Source organism: Antennarius striatus, chromosome 7, assembly GCF_040054535.1.
Source record: "Antennarius striatus isolate MH-2024 chromosome 7, ASM4005453v1, whole genome shotgun sequence".
NCBI classification, from domain to species: Eukaryota; Metazoa; Chordata; class Actinopteri; order Lophiiformes; family Antennariidae; genus Antennarius; species Antennarius striatus.
Genome location: NC_090782.1, coordinates 8,586,478 through 8,605,000, shown reverse-complemented (window position 1 = coordinate 8,605,000; position 18,523 = coordinate 8,586,478). Strand labels below are relative to the sequence as shown.

Here is an 18,523-nt window from a genome sequence, read left to right as displayed (position 1 = left end):
TATTCAAAATTTTTTTAGGGTTGATTAGCTGCTGCTGACACTGTTGAGAGTGACAATCCAATGACAAGGCTTGTGAAACGAAAGGCATTTCATATGATGGACTTTCAACAATATCACTAGGCCCTCCATACGAAAACTACCCATTTCTGGAGGCATTACAAATATCTGAGCCATTTTCTTACTAAGAAGGAGCAAATACCAAGCAGGAGCAGTTAGTTTGTACATGGCTGACACAAGAGGTTAGGTAGGCAGTGCAAACATTTGACAGATTGATAGTATAATATTTGTCAGAGGTCAGGATGCATGATATTGCATAGTCAAAGGGATTGGTAATGGAAATCAATAACACACCCACGAACACACACGCACTGCATCCTGCACCTGTCCCCAGGTCCATCAATTTCCACTGACAAAATAATCAGTAGAAATATGTCACACAAATATAGGTGCACGCTTAAGTTAAAACCTGAACTGGAATGTTTTCTTTTTTTAATCAAACGTGCTTTCTAATTTGTGTCTTCAATTTGTGATTCACATAGTAAATAATTAGTTTGCCGCTCATAATATTCTCTGCCTCACTGACCATGAAAACCTGGCCGTAGAATTTTGGCATGACATATTCACACCCCCACCCCCACCCCCCACCCAAAGAATTATAATGTGTTTGTACCCATGTTAGTAACCTGCCAACAAAGACGAAACCACGGCTTCCTTGGTACAGGTAATATATATGACTGATTCATGTGCTTTTTAAAAGGCTCTTAACGGATTGCTCTTCTCGTTAGATTAGTTGAGAGTAAGAGAAGTACAAAGTATTATGAGACGTCCTTGAAATAACTGCATACAAATAACACTGATCAAAAGGACTACAGTAATTGCCTGGAGCTTTAACGCGCTAACTTCCAGTGCGGCATCTTGTCATTCCTGGAGCTGGCTGGCCACTGTCATTCTCCTCTCTCTTTTCTCTTTCTGTCAGATAGAGAAAAGGGCTGGAACAAGCCGGGAGCTGGAGTGATGATTAATGACACGCCTTCTCTGCTGACGCACTGCTACACTTTTCAGCACTAATTGGGCAACACTACAAACTCTCTTCCCAGGATATGTGGGGTCCAGGTCTGAGCAAAACACCAACTCAGAGAAGCTATATTGTTGATGAAGCACTGACCTCAAGCCCTGTAGAATGGCAATGTTTTTGGTTACTGTGTAGAGCACATCTGACACAAGGGTGGCCGCCAATATCCTTAAATACTGATGGAAAATGAGAACCTATAAGTACCTGTTCAGAGCAGTATAACTACAGTATATATAGTATCCTGCATAAGGGAGCCTCTGCGTATGGGCAGCATACATTATGAAAAGGACTCCAAGCAAAGACAAAGGAATGCATAGTTACAAAAGCCACTTGATATTCCTCAGGATTATGTTGTGGTCCTAGGTGCTACCTAGAGCTTGCACTGTTTGTTTCTCCTGACTTCGAGGGTGACTTACATAACTTATGGTATGTGTATAATGCATTTATGAAGATGGATATTAACTGACACAATTTAGATTAAGTGCGCCGCTCAAGGACACATCAGCAGTATCCTCTGCGCTTGTGTATGAACTGACAATTTCGGGATCATTAATCTATTTTAGGGCTTAGAGGGTTACAGCATATAAACAGAAGGCCAGTGTCCTTTAGAAAGATTTGCCAAACAGTTAAACATGTTCAGATCATGAATTCATGTCCTGTAATGCAGGCAAAGGCAATTACTATACTTGCAACCATATGGCTGGGAAGACATCTCTGAACAGCTAGCAGTATGTTCTCTGGGTTTCAATGAAGGACAAAGGTTTGGATTATGGGTTGAAAATTGTTGGCGCGCTGAAGCATGACTGATCTGTCCAATTGATGAGAACATTATGTAAAAAAAAAGCTTTCTGAATAAATATACATGATGTGCCACTAAATCTGATTATGGTGTGGAAAAAAGTCGAAATAGCCATTACTGTCATCTTGCTTACCGCACACTCAATCTCTTGGCTGCTTTATTAGCAAACCCAACAAAAATGTTGTTGTTGTTTTTTTCAAACCCATTTCTGTTTAATTTTCTCTCTTTCCGTTTTTTCCGTTAGTCTCCTTTTATGTGCCGCTTTTATCCCTATTTAATTGTTCATGTTAAAGTGTCTCTGGGCCCCCAGACTGTATAATTTGGACCTGTCACTTCCTCAGTGGCAGAGTAAACCAGGAGAGGCTTCAGCGTGTCACATCCAGGAGAAAATGATAAGAATTTAGATCAAGGAGGGGTGGAGACGATACGGACAGAAGCCTTTGAATTTAGTTTCCGTCTAGCTTCTAAGAAAGCTTGTCTGAGGATAAACTTGGAACTTTAGGTATCTGACTTGCCATACTAGTTGCTAAGCTGTTTCTTAAACCATTTATGTAAGCTTACAGCATTATTCTTCTTCTGTTTTTAATCTCTCCAAAGAAATGCTTGCATGAATTATTCATGCAGCTATATACAGTATCCCCCAATTATTAAAAGTGAGATCAAAAAATATATCCATCTGTGGAATAATTAAGTCAGTAAAAGCAGCACTGGAGGTGCACATTCTAGCCGACTACTGGAGAAAATTAGTCAATTTGGAGGAACAGACAAGTGTCCATAAGAAAGAGTAAAATGTAAATGAAATGGATGAGATAAAAAATTGCACTGTACTTCAGCCACTCCTGTAGCGTCACATTGCTGCTGTGAAGAATTCACCATTACCTTATATGGTTGTATTATCTATTTTCCTTCCAGATGACAAACCAAGCACTCTCCTACCAGTCTCCCTGATCACAGTAGCCGTAGTTGTCCAGTCATCTGGAAGCACCTTCTGACCACCCAGACCCTGTCTTAAGTCATTCCTGAGAGTCATGCAACACTCTTCCTTTTTCAGGTTCCACCATTTCGTCCTCTGCTCTGCCATTGGCCTCTTTATCGTCCTCACCACCAGAGTCATCCTACACACCATCATCCTATGCCGTTTGGCTACACTCTCGCCTACCACTACGTTGCAGTCACTGATCTCCTTCAGATTACTCCATCTACACAAGATGTAGTCTACCTGTGTGCTCCTCTCCACTCTTATAGTTCACCCTATGTCCCTGCCTCTTCTGGAAGAAAGTATTCACCATAGCCATTTCCATCCGTTTTGCAAAGTCAACCACCATCTTTCTGCGTTCCTCTCCTGGATACCAAACCTGCCCATCACCTCCTCATCACCTCTGTCTCCTGTCCATTGACTTCTGCACCAATGACAACCCTCTCACTTCTAGGTATGCTCTGCATCACTTCATCAAAGTCAAACAGGAATTTATCCTTCTCCACCAGCTCACATCCTACCTGTGGAGTATACCCACTAACAACATTGAACATCACACCTTCGATTTCTAGCTTCAGGCTCATCACTCTACCTGCCACTCTTTTTACCTCCAGGACACTCCTAACAAACTCCTCCTTCAAGATAACTCCTACTCCATTTCTCTTCCTATCTACACCATGATAGAACAACTTGAATCCTGGTCCTAAACTTCTAGCCTTGCTACCTTTCCACTTGGTCTCCTGGACACACAGTATGCCCACCTTCCTCCTCTGCATCATGTCAATCAACTCTACCTTTTCATGTCATAGTTCCAACATTCAACGTCCCTCCTCTCAGTCCTATACTCCTGGCGTTCCTCTTCTCTCTCTTCCTGCGAACACACTTTCCTCCTCTCCTTCTTCATATCTACTATACATACCATTGATTTTACTCAGAGAAGCATTTTTTCTTTTCTAAATATGTCTGAATTAGAGCATATGGACTCTCATAAATACATACTGCCTGGAGATGGGCCAGCAATTCTCTGTAAGTGATGGGAATTGCTGCCTTGCTCAACATGACATCACGGCCATTCATGAAACTGTCATCTAACTATCAATATATTGTCCATTTATATTTTGGATTATTGCACTGTAAAATCTTGACATATGCCATTACTTACGTTTTTTGCGAGACCACACTATCACTGTGCTGAAATAATTCATTTTGCAAATGTAGCTGTGATTTTCAATACAATATGTTTGAGGTCTGTCTTTTCACAATCTGATTGGTTTGCTACTGCCACATTTTATATTTTCCAGGAAACATAATTATTATTTCATAAACATGGACCACTGAGGATCCAGACAACTATAGCCAGCTAAAGCACATTCATTTACCATTAAATTTGTGAAGTATCATACTGGACAGTATTCCTGTGTGTTTACCACCACTATAAACATTTTGCTTTGTTAGCTTATAGCTTCCCTACCCAAGCACAAAAGACTCTGACGCTAACTGGCTACAAACAGCTGGTAGCTCTCTTTTCCAACCCTTTACAAAATGGATTTGTTTTGTGCTCTGCCCTCTTGGTTGGACCAGCGTCAGGTGCTTTGAGGTAAAATTTATACTTCTGTCACTTGTATCTTCTTTTCTGTTGTACAGTAGCATGTGTGACATGCTCATGTTAACCATAGGAAAAACTAGACAACCCATGCTGATTGAGGAATGAATCTGATCCTTCGTCCTTCACGTTGCTCTTTTCTTTCAAGATTAGATCATCTTGTAACTTTTACGCAATAAACAACCAAAAACATATGCTACACTGTTAATACTCAAACCTTCATTCAAAGTCTTGTAAATTGTTGCGTCAGGTTGTATTTACTCTCGGTCATGAGATTAATTTTTATGGTTGACATTAAGGTGTTTATTACAGAGACAATTTTCTTTTTCTTTTGTACAATTTGATGAAACATTATTTATACAACAGCCAACAGGGGGTTTTATAAAATGGTAACCTGTCAAGTATTCCATCATTAAAATTTGCAAAGCAAGTGCTTTGGTACTCTTATATTTCATATTTATACAGCGCACCCTCGCACATTCATGCATCAACCCTGGCAACTCCACCTCATCGCGGATTTTGGGCAGGTAGTCAGGTGATACCATACACTCTTTCTATTGGCTGACGGCATCCGGAAGTGCGCTCCATTCCGTCAGTCTCGGACTTCTGTGAGACACAAAAGTGCTTCAAACAGTCGATAAGAGTGTGAGAAAAGGTAATACAGATAGAAGGTGTTTTAATATCAGTATGGGGGGGGTTCATAAATGTTTAAATTACCCTAAATAATAAGATAAATAGATCATGATCTCGATCGGGGATTCTTCAATCACGTGTGGTTCCTGGAATGCACTATCCACAAAGAATGAGGGCACACTGTATTGGTATCATGTATATTCTGCTGTAGAAAAGGTGAAAATTCAAATAAGACTTGTAAAGCTCTGTATCACCTTCAAATATATGTCATGTACAAAGAAGAGCTGTGAAGCCTGTTTTATTTTCCATTAACATTGGAATTGTAGATCATCTTTCAAACAATGACTTGTTCTACACTACCTGCAAATATTTTTATGACAGCAATACATAAGATTGTTTTCACCTCCAGTCATTAGAATCAAACATACACTTCCATTTCTCAAGGTGAATCTTTTTCTTTCTTCTTTTTTTTTAAAAGGAAAATACTCTGGGTACACCAAAAAGTGGAAATCAGAAATATCCATGGCTTGCACACGGACCGTAAACTTAATCATTTTTGAAAGGCCATGCTGGCCTGTCATGGAGAACACGGTTGTTGATCAGGTGGTTGTTTTACATGTCAACACATCTGATGGAAAAATTGGAAAACAATCCAAAAATCAGTGAGAAAGCAGTAATTTCTTTAAAGCACTGTGTCAAGAACCATTTCCCATCCCAGCACGTCTGTGCTGTGGTACACTGGCATCAGCATTAACACGACATAATAAAACATATTACCTTAAGTGAGCCAGCACATATAACTGAAGCGAGCTCCTGTTTTCATAAGAAACTCTTCCCGTGGTGGCAGATATGGAGCACAACAGCAACAGTACTCTCAAACACGGCACTGAAGATTTTTTTGAACTTGTTGAATGGCCCTGAGGTGGCCGTGAAAAAAGATGTCAGAATTTTCCTCACCAGGCTTTAAAAGGTCTACGCATTAGCAACTGTTCTGTTACAAATAAGTATAAATATTTTAAAATGAAAGTGACATTCACACAATGCAGAGAGGAATGCACCGGGGCTATTGTCTTGCAATCAAACAGACTGTCTGGATTAAGGTTTGCAAAAGACAGATGAGGCCCACGCGCTTCTGTACAAGCTCTTGAACATTCTGCAATCTTGATAAGTCAGTTGTCTTAACTGACTAATAAATATTGCAGAAAGTACAAGAGCTTGAAATTGATTGTGTGACTCAGGTACATTCTGTATTCTGGCACCTGACTGTATCTCCCAGTTTTCTGAGACGAAATTGTGTGTTCAAATCAACAACTGATATGGATATTTGAAAATGTCATAGATATAGCAGCTGCATATACCGCTGCTACTATTTCAATTTATGTGCAGCTCTACAGCTGGATTCTAATTAGCTTGGAGCTGGAATTCCCCCTTTTATAATGTTAGCTGCCTACAATAAAGAGGACGGAGAGACTCAGACTGTACTACAGAGAACACAGTTAATTTCATGTTCTATAAAGCTAACTGAGCTAAGTTAGATGGCATTAAAGAATACAGTAAAATTATCTCTAGAGATAAATATTATCCCTTTTTTCACTTCTAAAAGCTTCTCATTTACGAACATCACTGTTATGTACCGAAAAAGATGAATTAAGTAATGTTTTAAAGTTTTGCTCAGGGTATGTGATCTTGTTTGCTCACCCAGCACATTGCTCTTGATGTTAATTGATCATAGATCTCAGCAAACTAGAACCCATACGTGTTTCCCAGTGAAACACAGTATTATGTGTTTCTTTTTGATAGATTGGCATCTAACTATATTAAAGGTCCCATATCATGCTTTTTGTAATTCATATCATTCACATGTCCAACTACACTGCATTTGAAATGTTTTGCCACAAAGTGATCCGTGGTCCTCAATATCTTCGATTGAATACCGATAAATCCTCTTCCGTTCTCAAAAAGTCTGTTTTAATGGGGCGTAGCTCTCAGCTCCCTATCTCCACCCCACCCCACCCCCCTGAGCGGTCAAATCAACACTGCCGTCCCCTGAGCGTTCACTTTAGTTTGTTTACTTGCACCACTCGAACACACCTGCATTACAGATCGATCGATCGGCATAGTCTGGAACTATTTTATCTTTCAATAACTTCGCTGCTACGTATTTCGGTCTCATTCTTCTGGTGTTTTCCACTCTTGTGGCTCATTGTGTTAACATGATTAGACAGGCCAGTGAGATTATTACATCCCTCTTCAAAGCAGTGATGTATTGTCAGTCAGTCATTTTCAGATTACCACCGCTATATCCACCGCATCGGGTCATGTGGAGTCGGCAGCATAGGGCGTGAGGCGGGGGACACTCCGGGCACGATGCCAGTGCACCGAGGTGTTAAAAATGTGTTTTCTGAAAATCGTCATGGACAATGACAGATCGTGGCTAACATGGGAGCTAAGCTAACACAAACTAATGTAAAATGGGATTTTACCGGTAAAACCAATTTGGCTCTTGAATTCTCGCACGCGCGCGTGTGTGTGTGTGTATGGATAAACGCAGCTCTCTGATCACTTAGAAGAGCTAAAGCTGCTTTCATTCACCAAAAAACAGATAATTGTTCTGAGTTATTAATTAATGTGCAACTGGTTATGTGTTCACTGAGATGCTGGGGATAGCCTCGGGCGGACAGACACACACACACACACACACACACACACAAACACACACACACACACACACACACACACACACACACACACACATACACACACACACTCACTCACATACCTGACTGCTAACTAGTTAGCCAAATGCTCACTGAATTCAACAACTTGTGAGGAACTTTCAGTGTGTAGCTCTGATTCAGGTCATTACCTCACACCGCTACGTAGCCTGATCACGAACCACACACACACATGCACACACACACCCGCGCACTCACACACATAACTGAAGTGAACCCAACTAGTTAGCCAAATGCTAACTGAGTTCAACAGTTTGTGAGGAACTTTAAGTGTGTAGCTCTGAGCTAGGACATTACCACACAATGCTACCGTAGCCTGAACGAACTCCCCCCTTAGGGATTGCCACGCCCTTGGGAATGTCAACCAATCAATATCGTCAATCACTCTGTCCAATCACAGAGCGGATTTGTGACGTCACAAATACCACTCTAGATAACATCCGATCATTTTGATTTGGTCGGGGCCATGAATTACTAAAAGTCCAAATATCTATTGATGCAGGAAGCGTTTGTTTACCAGATTCTAGGAGTTTGTCGGGTTACACAAGACCACTATGTCTACTTAGAGACCTAAAAAGGTGTGATTTTTCATAATACTGCATGCCCCATTTCAAATTTTAACTTCACAACTAAATCTTGGTGTCATGGCTGTGTTAGCCCAACAATTCATCGAGTGTAGATCAGACGCTGGTTGTTAACATCTGTGTTTTTTGACCTGTCTCCCACATCTTTGTTTTCCCTATGTTATGACCAATAAACTATGTTCTTTAGTTAATAAACATTATGCAACTCATGCAATCAACCAAACTTTAGTTTGACTGTACTTGTTTTTATCTTCCAATATCAGATTTATTGTGATACCTTTGATTGAAAACAATTCTTCAATTGCTATATTAATGGATATTACACAGAACAGAACACAGCTAAACTGATAAGAAAATGTCAAATACTAAAACCACACAAAGTATAGTGTTTACCAAGAATGACAGGCAGCTTGTCCATTATCCAGGAGCAACTGATCCCAACTAAATTAGCTGTTTACCTTTGAATGCAATTAATGGACAGAAATGCAAAGGAACAAGAGTGGGAGTGTCAGAGATGTGTGGAGACATCACGGTCCAATTATGAAGAGTTAAAGTAAGCCAAGCAGTCTCAAATTAGAATCCTACTAAGTGTCAGAGTCCTAAATCTGTTGATGAATTCATTGTTAAATGTTAACAGAGAGTCAGAGACAGTCTGTCAGCCATGGTGTGGCTGAGACAAAGCTTGATAGTGTGTTAATGTCAAGGCTATCCTCTGCGCTGAGACAGAATTATCTTCCTTTTCCAGGACCTATGGTCTAAAACAGAACTATACTGTAATCTATTAACGGTTATATTACTAAACACTCATTTAAACAATACAGGACAAGGGCCTTTTCAGCACCGCAATTCATGACAGATGATTAAACTGTAGGACATTTTAGAGACTTAAACAACTACAGTAGAACAAACTGCAATAGTAGTTAACAATTTGTGGCATCTGTGGAATAAAATATGAAAAAAGTGCCATGGATGTGCAAATCAAATATCCAGTGGAGGCATCTGTCATGACTGACTTTTGTCAATCACTGCATTATAAGCTTTTTAGTGTCATATTCTGGTAAAACAGTACCAGATCTTAAAAATACTATAACTACAAATACATTCTCACAGATGAACATTTTATTCATCTCTGTGCAGCATGACAATTCTGTTACTTTAATTCCTGACCCCACTGGAAAGAAAAGGTAGCATTATTCTGACTGATATTGATTTGGTCCATCGCGTCTTTCTCCATTTACTAACAATTACCAATGCAGACTATCCAATTACTCGGCTCCAATAAACATTTATAGCAGTCTGAAATCCACATACTCATTATACAGAAAGACGGACCAAGAGAGAGGGAAGAGAGGGAAAGAAAGCATAAAACTCACAACCGGCTCAGATCGACACCAATTAAAAGTCTTTAGCCATGCCAAAATAAAGCCAAATGAATAATGACAATATGTCTTTCTTTTCTTTGACTGGGAGTTAAAAGCACTGACAATTTCTTTAAAATTTCATTCAAATCTTGGTGAATTAAAATGTATGAGTCATGAAAGACAAATACTTTTTGAGTAAAGGAACTCTTCCCATCCAGTAAAAAATTGAAATTCATTTCATCTTTAAGAATCCAAATTAATAATTCCTCTCATGCATTAGTTCAGTTACCTTACAAACTTTAATTGTAACTATGTAAATGTTTGTGTAAAAAAACACGTGAAGACCAATGGAAAACCAATCTTTAATGTCACTAAATGGCAGAAAAACGGGCTCAAAAAGAGGTGAAACCCCTCTGAAATAATTTGAGTCACTGAAGGTCATCCCCCAGATAACCAGATGTCAGCACTTCAGGCTATTATTTTTTCCCATGTGATGAAACTGTTTACTGGTGGTCCCAAATCATGGTCACTCTTTAAGATCATCCAGTCCCTGCTCAGAGAAAGTCCCCCCTTATTATGATCCAGCCACAAACATTCATTAGAAACAGTCTTAAAACACTCCAGCTTAGATTAATTGAGATAAGGACATTGGGGTCAGTTGCATGTCATTACATAAGAGGACCAACTTCTGACTGAACAGAGCAAAATTCAGGTATGTGTGATTATGCCTACTGCAGAGATTTCTGAGCAGGCAATTTTCTCATTTCCCAAAAGCTTACTACACTGTTTGGTATGCTTCACCATCAATCAGCCTTCAAACTCACTGATGTCAGCGAGTTTTGTCTATAACCTGCTGACATGAGAGGCATAACAAGACTTGCCAGTACATAACTAGGCCCAACTGAGAAGGCACGGATGTGATTATGCAATGTTGTCAGAACGGCACAACTAACTATTATGAAGCACAAAGAGATGATAACTAATTGATTAAAGATTTTAATTGAAGAGGCTCTGAGGAATCATTTCAGCTGTCTGTGATGAAAGACTGAAAGCAATGGCATATGATTTAGAGAAGAAAAGACTGCTCAAAAATAAGAGGTAAAAGAAATGTACTCTGCAGCTGTCAAGTTAATCATGGAAAACGTAATCTCCTTGAGAAAACGGCTATATATCTACGAAGACATGCACAGAAAAAGCATGATTTGTGAAACAGCCAATTGAAAATCAGTGCACATGTCGTCTATCTGCTTCAGCACTCTGCAAAATCTCCCAACATTTGATTGAAAATATTTCCACGTAATGAATACACTTGTAAATAACAAGTGAACAGATTACACGCTCAATTTGTAGTGTCAGCCCTTTCCAAGACAAATTTCTGACAATGCGAAAAGTAGTCTCCTGATGCAGTGGCTAAGTTCTCCTGTAAAATTCTCTTTCACTTTGCTTTAAAACTGCACAAGATATGACCTGATATTGCCCCTCTAGTTTCTCTCTGATAATTTTGACACTTCTAGCTTTTTCACAACACAAAACTCTCCTCTGACATATTCCTAGAGAATTGAGGTGGATGCCCTCAACTGACGACCAAAAGCTCCATTTTCCACCCCAAAGCATTTCTCCTATTCCTGGAATTGTAGTGATTATAATAATGTTAGGAAAAGGCTTTAAAATGTAGCATTGCATCTATTTCCCTTGAAGGATTTACCTTGAGAAAGCATTTCCATTTAGGCTGTAATTTACCAGAACACTCAATCAATTTGGTGCTAATTGAACTGTATTACAAATAGAAACCCTTAATTTTTAGAAAGTGCAATAAATTGGCTTACCTGACAAATGACGACTATAATTGTGAATTTATAGTGCAAATGCAAATGCAATTTTGGCTTTTAATTCATGTTAGCCCCACTATTCAGATGCAAGTGCTGGCAGTTAATCATAGGATGTAACTCAAATGTCCTCAGAGCTTGTGATTAAACAGGATCTGTGGTTTGCACACTCTTGTTTCTCATAACTGTGATGAAAGCTAAAGGAAGACACCGTGGAAATGTTGCATGAAGAGGGAATTTTGTTTAATTTCTGTGACAGCAAAAAGAGTTTAACCTTTTATGAATTTCTCTACTTATCCAGCCATACTTCAACTGACTAAAGTAAACTCAGAGCCCTGATAGCTTAAAGTACTTTTGTTTCTCTGTGGTAATGTGCTGTACTCACACAGCAGGATCGAATCATTGTCCACAACAAACCAGCCACCCTCTATCATACATAGGGGCACACAAGGGGAAGTAGCTCTCATGATGTGAGTCTGATAATAAAATCTGTGTGAAAAAGTAAATACACTGTTTGTTTTATGCTGTTAAACAAATAAAAAAAGTGAAATATGCAGTACTAATACCACACTGTAAACGGAGATCTTTCTGAGCAGGTCAGTGAGATTTTTCTTTTTTTTTAAGGAGAAGATGTTGCACTTCATCTCCAGCTGTTGAAGTGCGCACAACACTCCATGCCCATCATTGGCCCATTCCTGCAGAGCAGAACTCTGAGATACAACTCAGCAAACACCGTTGGACAAAAGTACTCAGTCAAGGAGTACATGTTGATCAAAACATCTGAGTCTACAGCGAGGCTCAAAGACAAAATGTAGTCAAATTGATGGCAAAACATTTGGCTTTTTGCTGATGTTAATGTCCAGTGATGAATCAAATCATGTTAACTAGCTAAAGTCAACCTTGTGTGCATTCCCATTTTTCTAAACATGAATTTGAAATCCAACCACAGCTGTTTTTAATGCTTTTGTATTTTCTGCATATGTATTTTGCACTTAATTGATGAAATGTTATCTGTAGATATCACAAGTATTCAAGCCTATAAATAATCTCTAATAATCAGACAACAGAAATCCAAGCATGGATGTGTTCCATGCATTGAATGGACTGTTTCCCTACCAAACATCAAATTTGTACACATCTACAACTAATGACTGTACTGTTTCTTCAGGAAACAGTATAGTGATCCCTTGTTACTTGCGGTTAATGCTTTCCAAGAGCACCTGCAAATAACGAAATGCTGCAATATTGGGACAAACTATTTATTTTATTATTTACGGTAATTTAAACGTTTAAGAGCCCTCCCATACTGACAGTAAACCACCGTCTCTCTGTATTATCTTTTCCCACACTTATAGACTGTTTAAAGAGATTTTAAGTGTTCTTTAATACACGGAAGTGCGCTGAGTTACGTGAGTCTCGCAACGCAGCGCCCTTCCAGATGATGTCAGCCAATAGAATGCGCGTACGGTATCATGTGACTACCTACTAAAAATCCGCAATGAGGCCAAGCCAGGGATCTTGAAGCGCGAATGCACAAGGATTACTGTATGTAAATTTCATGTTAAGTGCTCAGGAATGGAAGAAAGGAAGTCAGGAAGTACTGATGATCATTCAGACTTTAAACCACAAATATCAAACATGCTTGGTATTAAACAAAGCAGCACCGATGCATTTCAGAGAAGATCAGGAGGTGTAAGATAAATGCCTCACATTTTAACGTAAATAGCAGCCAAGATTTCAGAACAGATTCTACTGCATTGTTGGGAACAGCAAATCAGGATGAAATGGTTCCAAGATTCGTGTGTGTTAAGCCAAGCATTGTCAGCCACTGGCGGGCTGACAAAAAAGTTAATTTTGGACCCTGCTGGAAGATGTAATGAAAAAAGCAAAATAAAATGTGTTGATTAATTTGGCTTAAGTTAGATATTCTGTGCATCTGTTGTATGTCAAGATGATTTTGCATATAGATGGATAATAAAAAATACATTTTCATACCTGATCTGTATCATTGTAGATTGATTGTAAACTTATTGACTGTAAAAAGCATTGATATATTTCCATTGGTAGATTACTATTTTATGTGTTCTCATCTAAAAGAAATTAGGCTCTTTCCATAAAATTACATTTTAAATGAAATCTCCAGTCTCTGAGTCGGGAGTGGACTCTGTGGAGGAGGGTTAACCGTAGGCCTTAAAGGAGGCAGTGGTAATGAAAGCCCTTGTAGCCACTGTTCTAGCATGTCACCTTGTTGGCTGATTTCCACTTTCACAAAAACACATCTATTACATATTCAGTACATTTGGTTTCTCTTGGCAACAGGAAAGAGACTTCCATGCTAGCAATATTCCTACTTTCTTCTCTTTAAAAGGCAAGGTCAGACTTTTGACATAAGACAGAATGAATTTCTCAGTTAGATATATGAGTGCCTGGATGGATCCATGTGGATGCTGCTCTCAAACAAAATCCCCTCCCCCATAACCATTGTGTTGTATCATGATAGAGTCTATTCACTCATCAAAAAATGAGGTCAAATGACTTGCCAAACACTTGAGCCTTGTTTCGAAGAGACCAGGGTGAGCATAAGGACGCTAAAAAAGAGCAACACTGATGACACCAAACACAAAGTCCAGGAAACAAGGGGAATAATTTTAGCATTTAATTAACAGTGATGTGTCACATGTGGCCACAGATGCGTGACAAGTGGTAAAACAGGTTTTAGGACACAATATCATGAACATACAGCCAGTGTTCAGCACTAGTGATGGCTGATCCATATCTAGGGATGATGCTTTTCAGTGGAAATGACTGTAGCCTTATACAGAAATAAGAGATGGTCATAGTCATTGAAGGGATCTGTGTTAAGGTCAACAATTATTTTTTCGAATTGTGTCTTCTGAATTTCGGACCCTCATTCCTCTGTTCTATCCCACAAGCACATTCACTGGGGTAGGGACCCCTGGCCATTTTAACCGGGTGTTGTCGCTTATACTTATAGTAAATGTCAGGACCTTTCAGAGCCACAATAATAGCACTACTGAGCAAAATGATACATGGCATCTTTTCTGTCCTGGATTTCGTCAGAAAAAATAGCTCAGCTCAACCGTGTATGGACAGAAAAGATTTTCATCAACTGCTCTGTTGACATGAGACAATGATTTTAGATTTATACGAATACCAGACTTTCAAACTAGTGACAGGTCAATTTTACACCATTAGAGAAACTAAGGTCTTTGGAGCAGGCCTTATTTTTTTGGATGAGGGCCAACTGTCAAACCAAGAAACAAATGTAATAGCATCACTGTCTTATTCCTGGTGGTACTGCCTTCAGTAGTTCCAATTTATTTGCATGGTATTTTCTGCCTTTGAAGAATATAAAATGTAGATTATAAAGCACAAGTGTATTGTAATATTTTGCCTCTCAGTTACATTACATTACATACTATATGGATTTCACCAAAACGGTAAAACTCACTGTAGCACAAAGAACCAAACTAGAAAGACAGATGTATGTCTGAATAGTGCTACATATTGCAAATACCTTCAGCTGCAACTAGATTTCTAGACACATGCTCTCTGCTGCTGAATACTGCTGCTTATCCATGTGGAAGAGGCTGCTACTGATACCATGTGTTTCCTGACAGCATAGGAAGCTGTCTTTTCATCTGGCTGTCCCTCTTAAATTCATAGCTATGTGAGTCATTTACTGCGAAGAGACAGGGTTCGTTCAACCGAATCCAGACGACATGGAACTGTGAATGGATAGGGAGGAAAGGGATGGCTCGCTCCTCAAAAACAATACCCTTCTATGGAAGTCCCTATATAGAAAAATGTAGCATATTCACCTACCTTGAATGCACTCATGTAATACACTATACCAGAATGAGAACTCCTCCAATATAAGGGGCACTTTGTTAGTGGCTGAAAATGCTGAAGGTTTTATGTAATCAATTATTGGCAATGCAGCAGTAATGCATTGCCAATAATTGAAAAGGAGGAGGAAATAAACATGTGACAGCAAACCCACCTCTCAGGAGCTACTCCATAATCGAGAGGCAATGACTAATTGCCTGCTTCTAGGTTTGTCAGTAATTGAGAATACTCACATTTTTCAGAATAGATAGCTCTGGGGCAGAACAGAATTTCCCTCTGATAGTCAGGGGTCTTGTCAATGGAGAAAGCGAACAAACAGGCACTGTTGTCTGCACTGAGCTCTTAATGGTTCATGCTTTGATGCCGGGCTCTCAGTATCAGTGAAAACAAAGAAAAGAGGGAAAATGACAGGTTCCTTGTGGTTACAAAAATGACTGGACAACATACGCTTCTACCATTTAACTTTGATGACATCAGTTGTCAGCAATGAGAAGCAAATGAGTCATTTGAATGTTTCATGTTTTGGGCCAACATGAAAGCATAGCAGCAAGATAATTTGACAAAGCTGGAATTGAGTTGCATGAAAAAAAAAAGCATTGAGCAGTTCAACAGCCTCTTAGTTGACTTTAAGAATTTGACAATGAAAGCTTCTTGAAAATGTGTTGCATCCATTAAATGGATTTCTAGATGGCATTTACTGAGGTGATGATCCAATGATGGAGAGTGGTGTCTCATTCATGGGGTGGGAGGCAACTTGTTTATTGAGTTGCTTCATAGCAAGGGGATTATCTTTGGTCCAATAAATCATGAGGATCCAAGCAAAACTCCTGCCGGTGCACACAGCCGACCCAGATGGACACCAGGGAATTAGACTTCTAAAAAGACGTCTCTTTGACGGGACAGCCCTTGGACATTGAGGGAACACAGTAAAAACAGTACCCCTTATCTGGAACTACAGAAAGACTATGATTGGCACAATGTTTTAATGATCCTCATAGCAGGACACTCGTTTCCTATAATGTCACTGATGATACCAGAAGCAATTAAGCTCTTAAGCATTTGAGTATGAGACAACATGACTAAAAGCCAGGCTGAGTGGAAACTTATGCAGTTAGCTGTTCTGTATGCAGGTCCACACTTAGCATCTCCTGGAGTCAACATCCAGAGGATTCATATTGAAATGGAGCAGGCTTCCCCCCTCGGCCTTTCCTCACAGCCATCAGAGCAGATATTTGATATTGGTAAAACAAGATATTATCACAAACCTCCAAAGAATTTGCACCAGATAATTGTGTGAACCAACCAGTTTCACATTTCTTTGGAGAAATTAGATAAGCAGCCTGTTTTTTGTTTTGTTTTTTAAAGTAAATCCAGTAAAAAAATAAAACAGTAGGAGTTGTATGGTGAAACTTTAAATAATGAATACATGAATGTACATGCAAAAAAAATATCGAGATTTTTTTTTTCATTATATTATTCGTACTTATCAACCCGAACTCTTTCATAATTTTGTTCCCATATGTGGAAAATGATCCCGTTATTATGAAGTCCTTCTTGGACCAAACCACGCCCGTACCAGTTCATGTAGTGTTTAACGAGCAGCTACCAGTGCAGCATGCATTCTAGTGTACGTGATGGGGGGAGGATGGTGGAAAAGGATAGAGGATGGTGGAGGATGGCGCGGGAGGGAGCGCGTCATTGCTCCTAACTCCATTCTGATCAACAGCGGCCACAAAAAAAAAAAAAAAGAAAACACTCGTTTTGGAACTGCGACATCACGATGCACATTCAGCAAAACCTGTCCGAACAGCAGCGAACGCAGCAGCGTTAGCCTCCTCCGCGCCGTACGGCGAGCTCTATTTCGCTTGAAACCGTGTAATCCAACAAGCGTTGTGATATTATATTCAAAAGACATGCATGACAGGGATGTGTGCCAATGTTCGGCCGATTTAAGCGTCAGAGAGAAACTGTAAAATCAAATAACAATCAAGCCCAGTGAAGCACCACAGAAAACTTTTCCATTAGCCTGGAATACACTTGGCGAGGGCAGCATCCAGAGTGCCCCCCTCCCACCCACCACCCCCAGCCAGGCAGGCGACAACCAGGACGGGATGGGAGGGAAAACAGCCTATTGTGTAATTATCGCAAACGCCGTGAGATGATTCCGTCTTTAAAAGTAGTTAAAAAGCCATCTTTGAGGTGACAAAGCGGTGCGCAGACACGGTCAGGTCGAGCATGTTAGCTCCGAGAACTCCGACGGAGTCACAAGGAGAAAGTGAAGTTGCGTTAGCTTGTTTGTTTGTTTGTTTGTTTGTTTGTTTTTACCTCAGTAGAGTCGTGTCGCCTTGTCTGCTGACCACACTTTCCACCGTGGAATAGTCCACGGTTTGTCCGGCGGGCAAACAGGACGGCAGAAAGCAGCACAGACTGAGAATTATCGCAGTAAGCCATTGACCGGAGACACAAGCATCCTGCACCGCAATCATTATGTCCATCACAGCTGTATTCTGCTGCCGCTTTTCCTGAAGTCTTCTCGTTGCTAAAAAAAAAAAGGGAGAATTAAAAAGAAATGAACCTTGACGCGAACGATGTTTTATGAACGCACTTGTCCTCCTCGGATCCCCACAAAGAAATGCCGTATAGTTTCCCAGATTTGCTGTGCTGGATGTAGAGCTCACTGTGCGGGGAGCTGTACTCTCCAGTGGCTTGCACACCATCTAGTGAGGAAATGCGATGTAAAATGGGAGCAGACCTAGAAGCAGACAACCCCCAGGCTCTGATCCTGTTGCCATGCGGCCGTTTCCCGGGCAACACGTTCCCAATGGCTCGCGATGGAGCAATAAACCTGGTAGATATCGATTTGGTATTGATAAAACCCACGAGAAATTACAAATTTCGCCCGCAGATTAACCCGCCTCACAAGGACATGAACAACAGCGTTTGGAACGGAGCTCACTAATGGTGACGCGTGTGCATCTCACAAGAAAAGAACAACACTGAACAGCAACATCAACAAACATGTTTCCCTTCGTCTTAGATAATCGATTGGTGATTAAAGCAGTTT

General features: G+C 40.0%; 1 protein-coding gene across 2 annotated transcripts in view; it reads right to left on the bottom strand.

Annotated features, from left to right (window-relative positions):
• Positions 1 to 18,096, bottom strand: part of negr1 (neuronal growth regulator 1) — a 151,516-nt gene extending 133,420 nt beyond the window's left edge. For both annotated transcript variants that reach the window (XM_068320365.1, XM_068320367.1), the window contains exon 1: positions 17,785 to 18,096. In XM_068320365.1, coding sequence (XP_068176466.1) covers positions 17,785 to 17,954 — 170 coding nt within the window. In that variant the 5' untranslated portion in view covers positions 17,955 to 18,096. The remainder of the gene's footprint in view (positions 1 to 17,784) is intronic.
• Between the last annotated feature and the right edge of the window lie 427 nt (positions 18,097 to 18,523).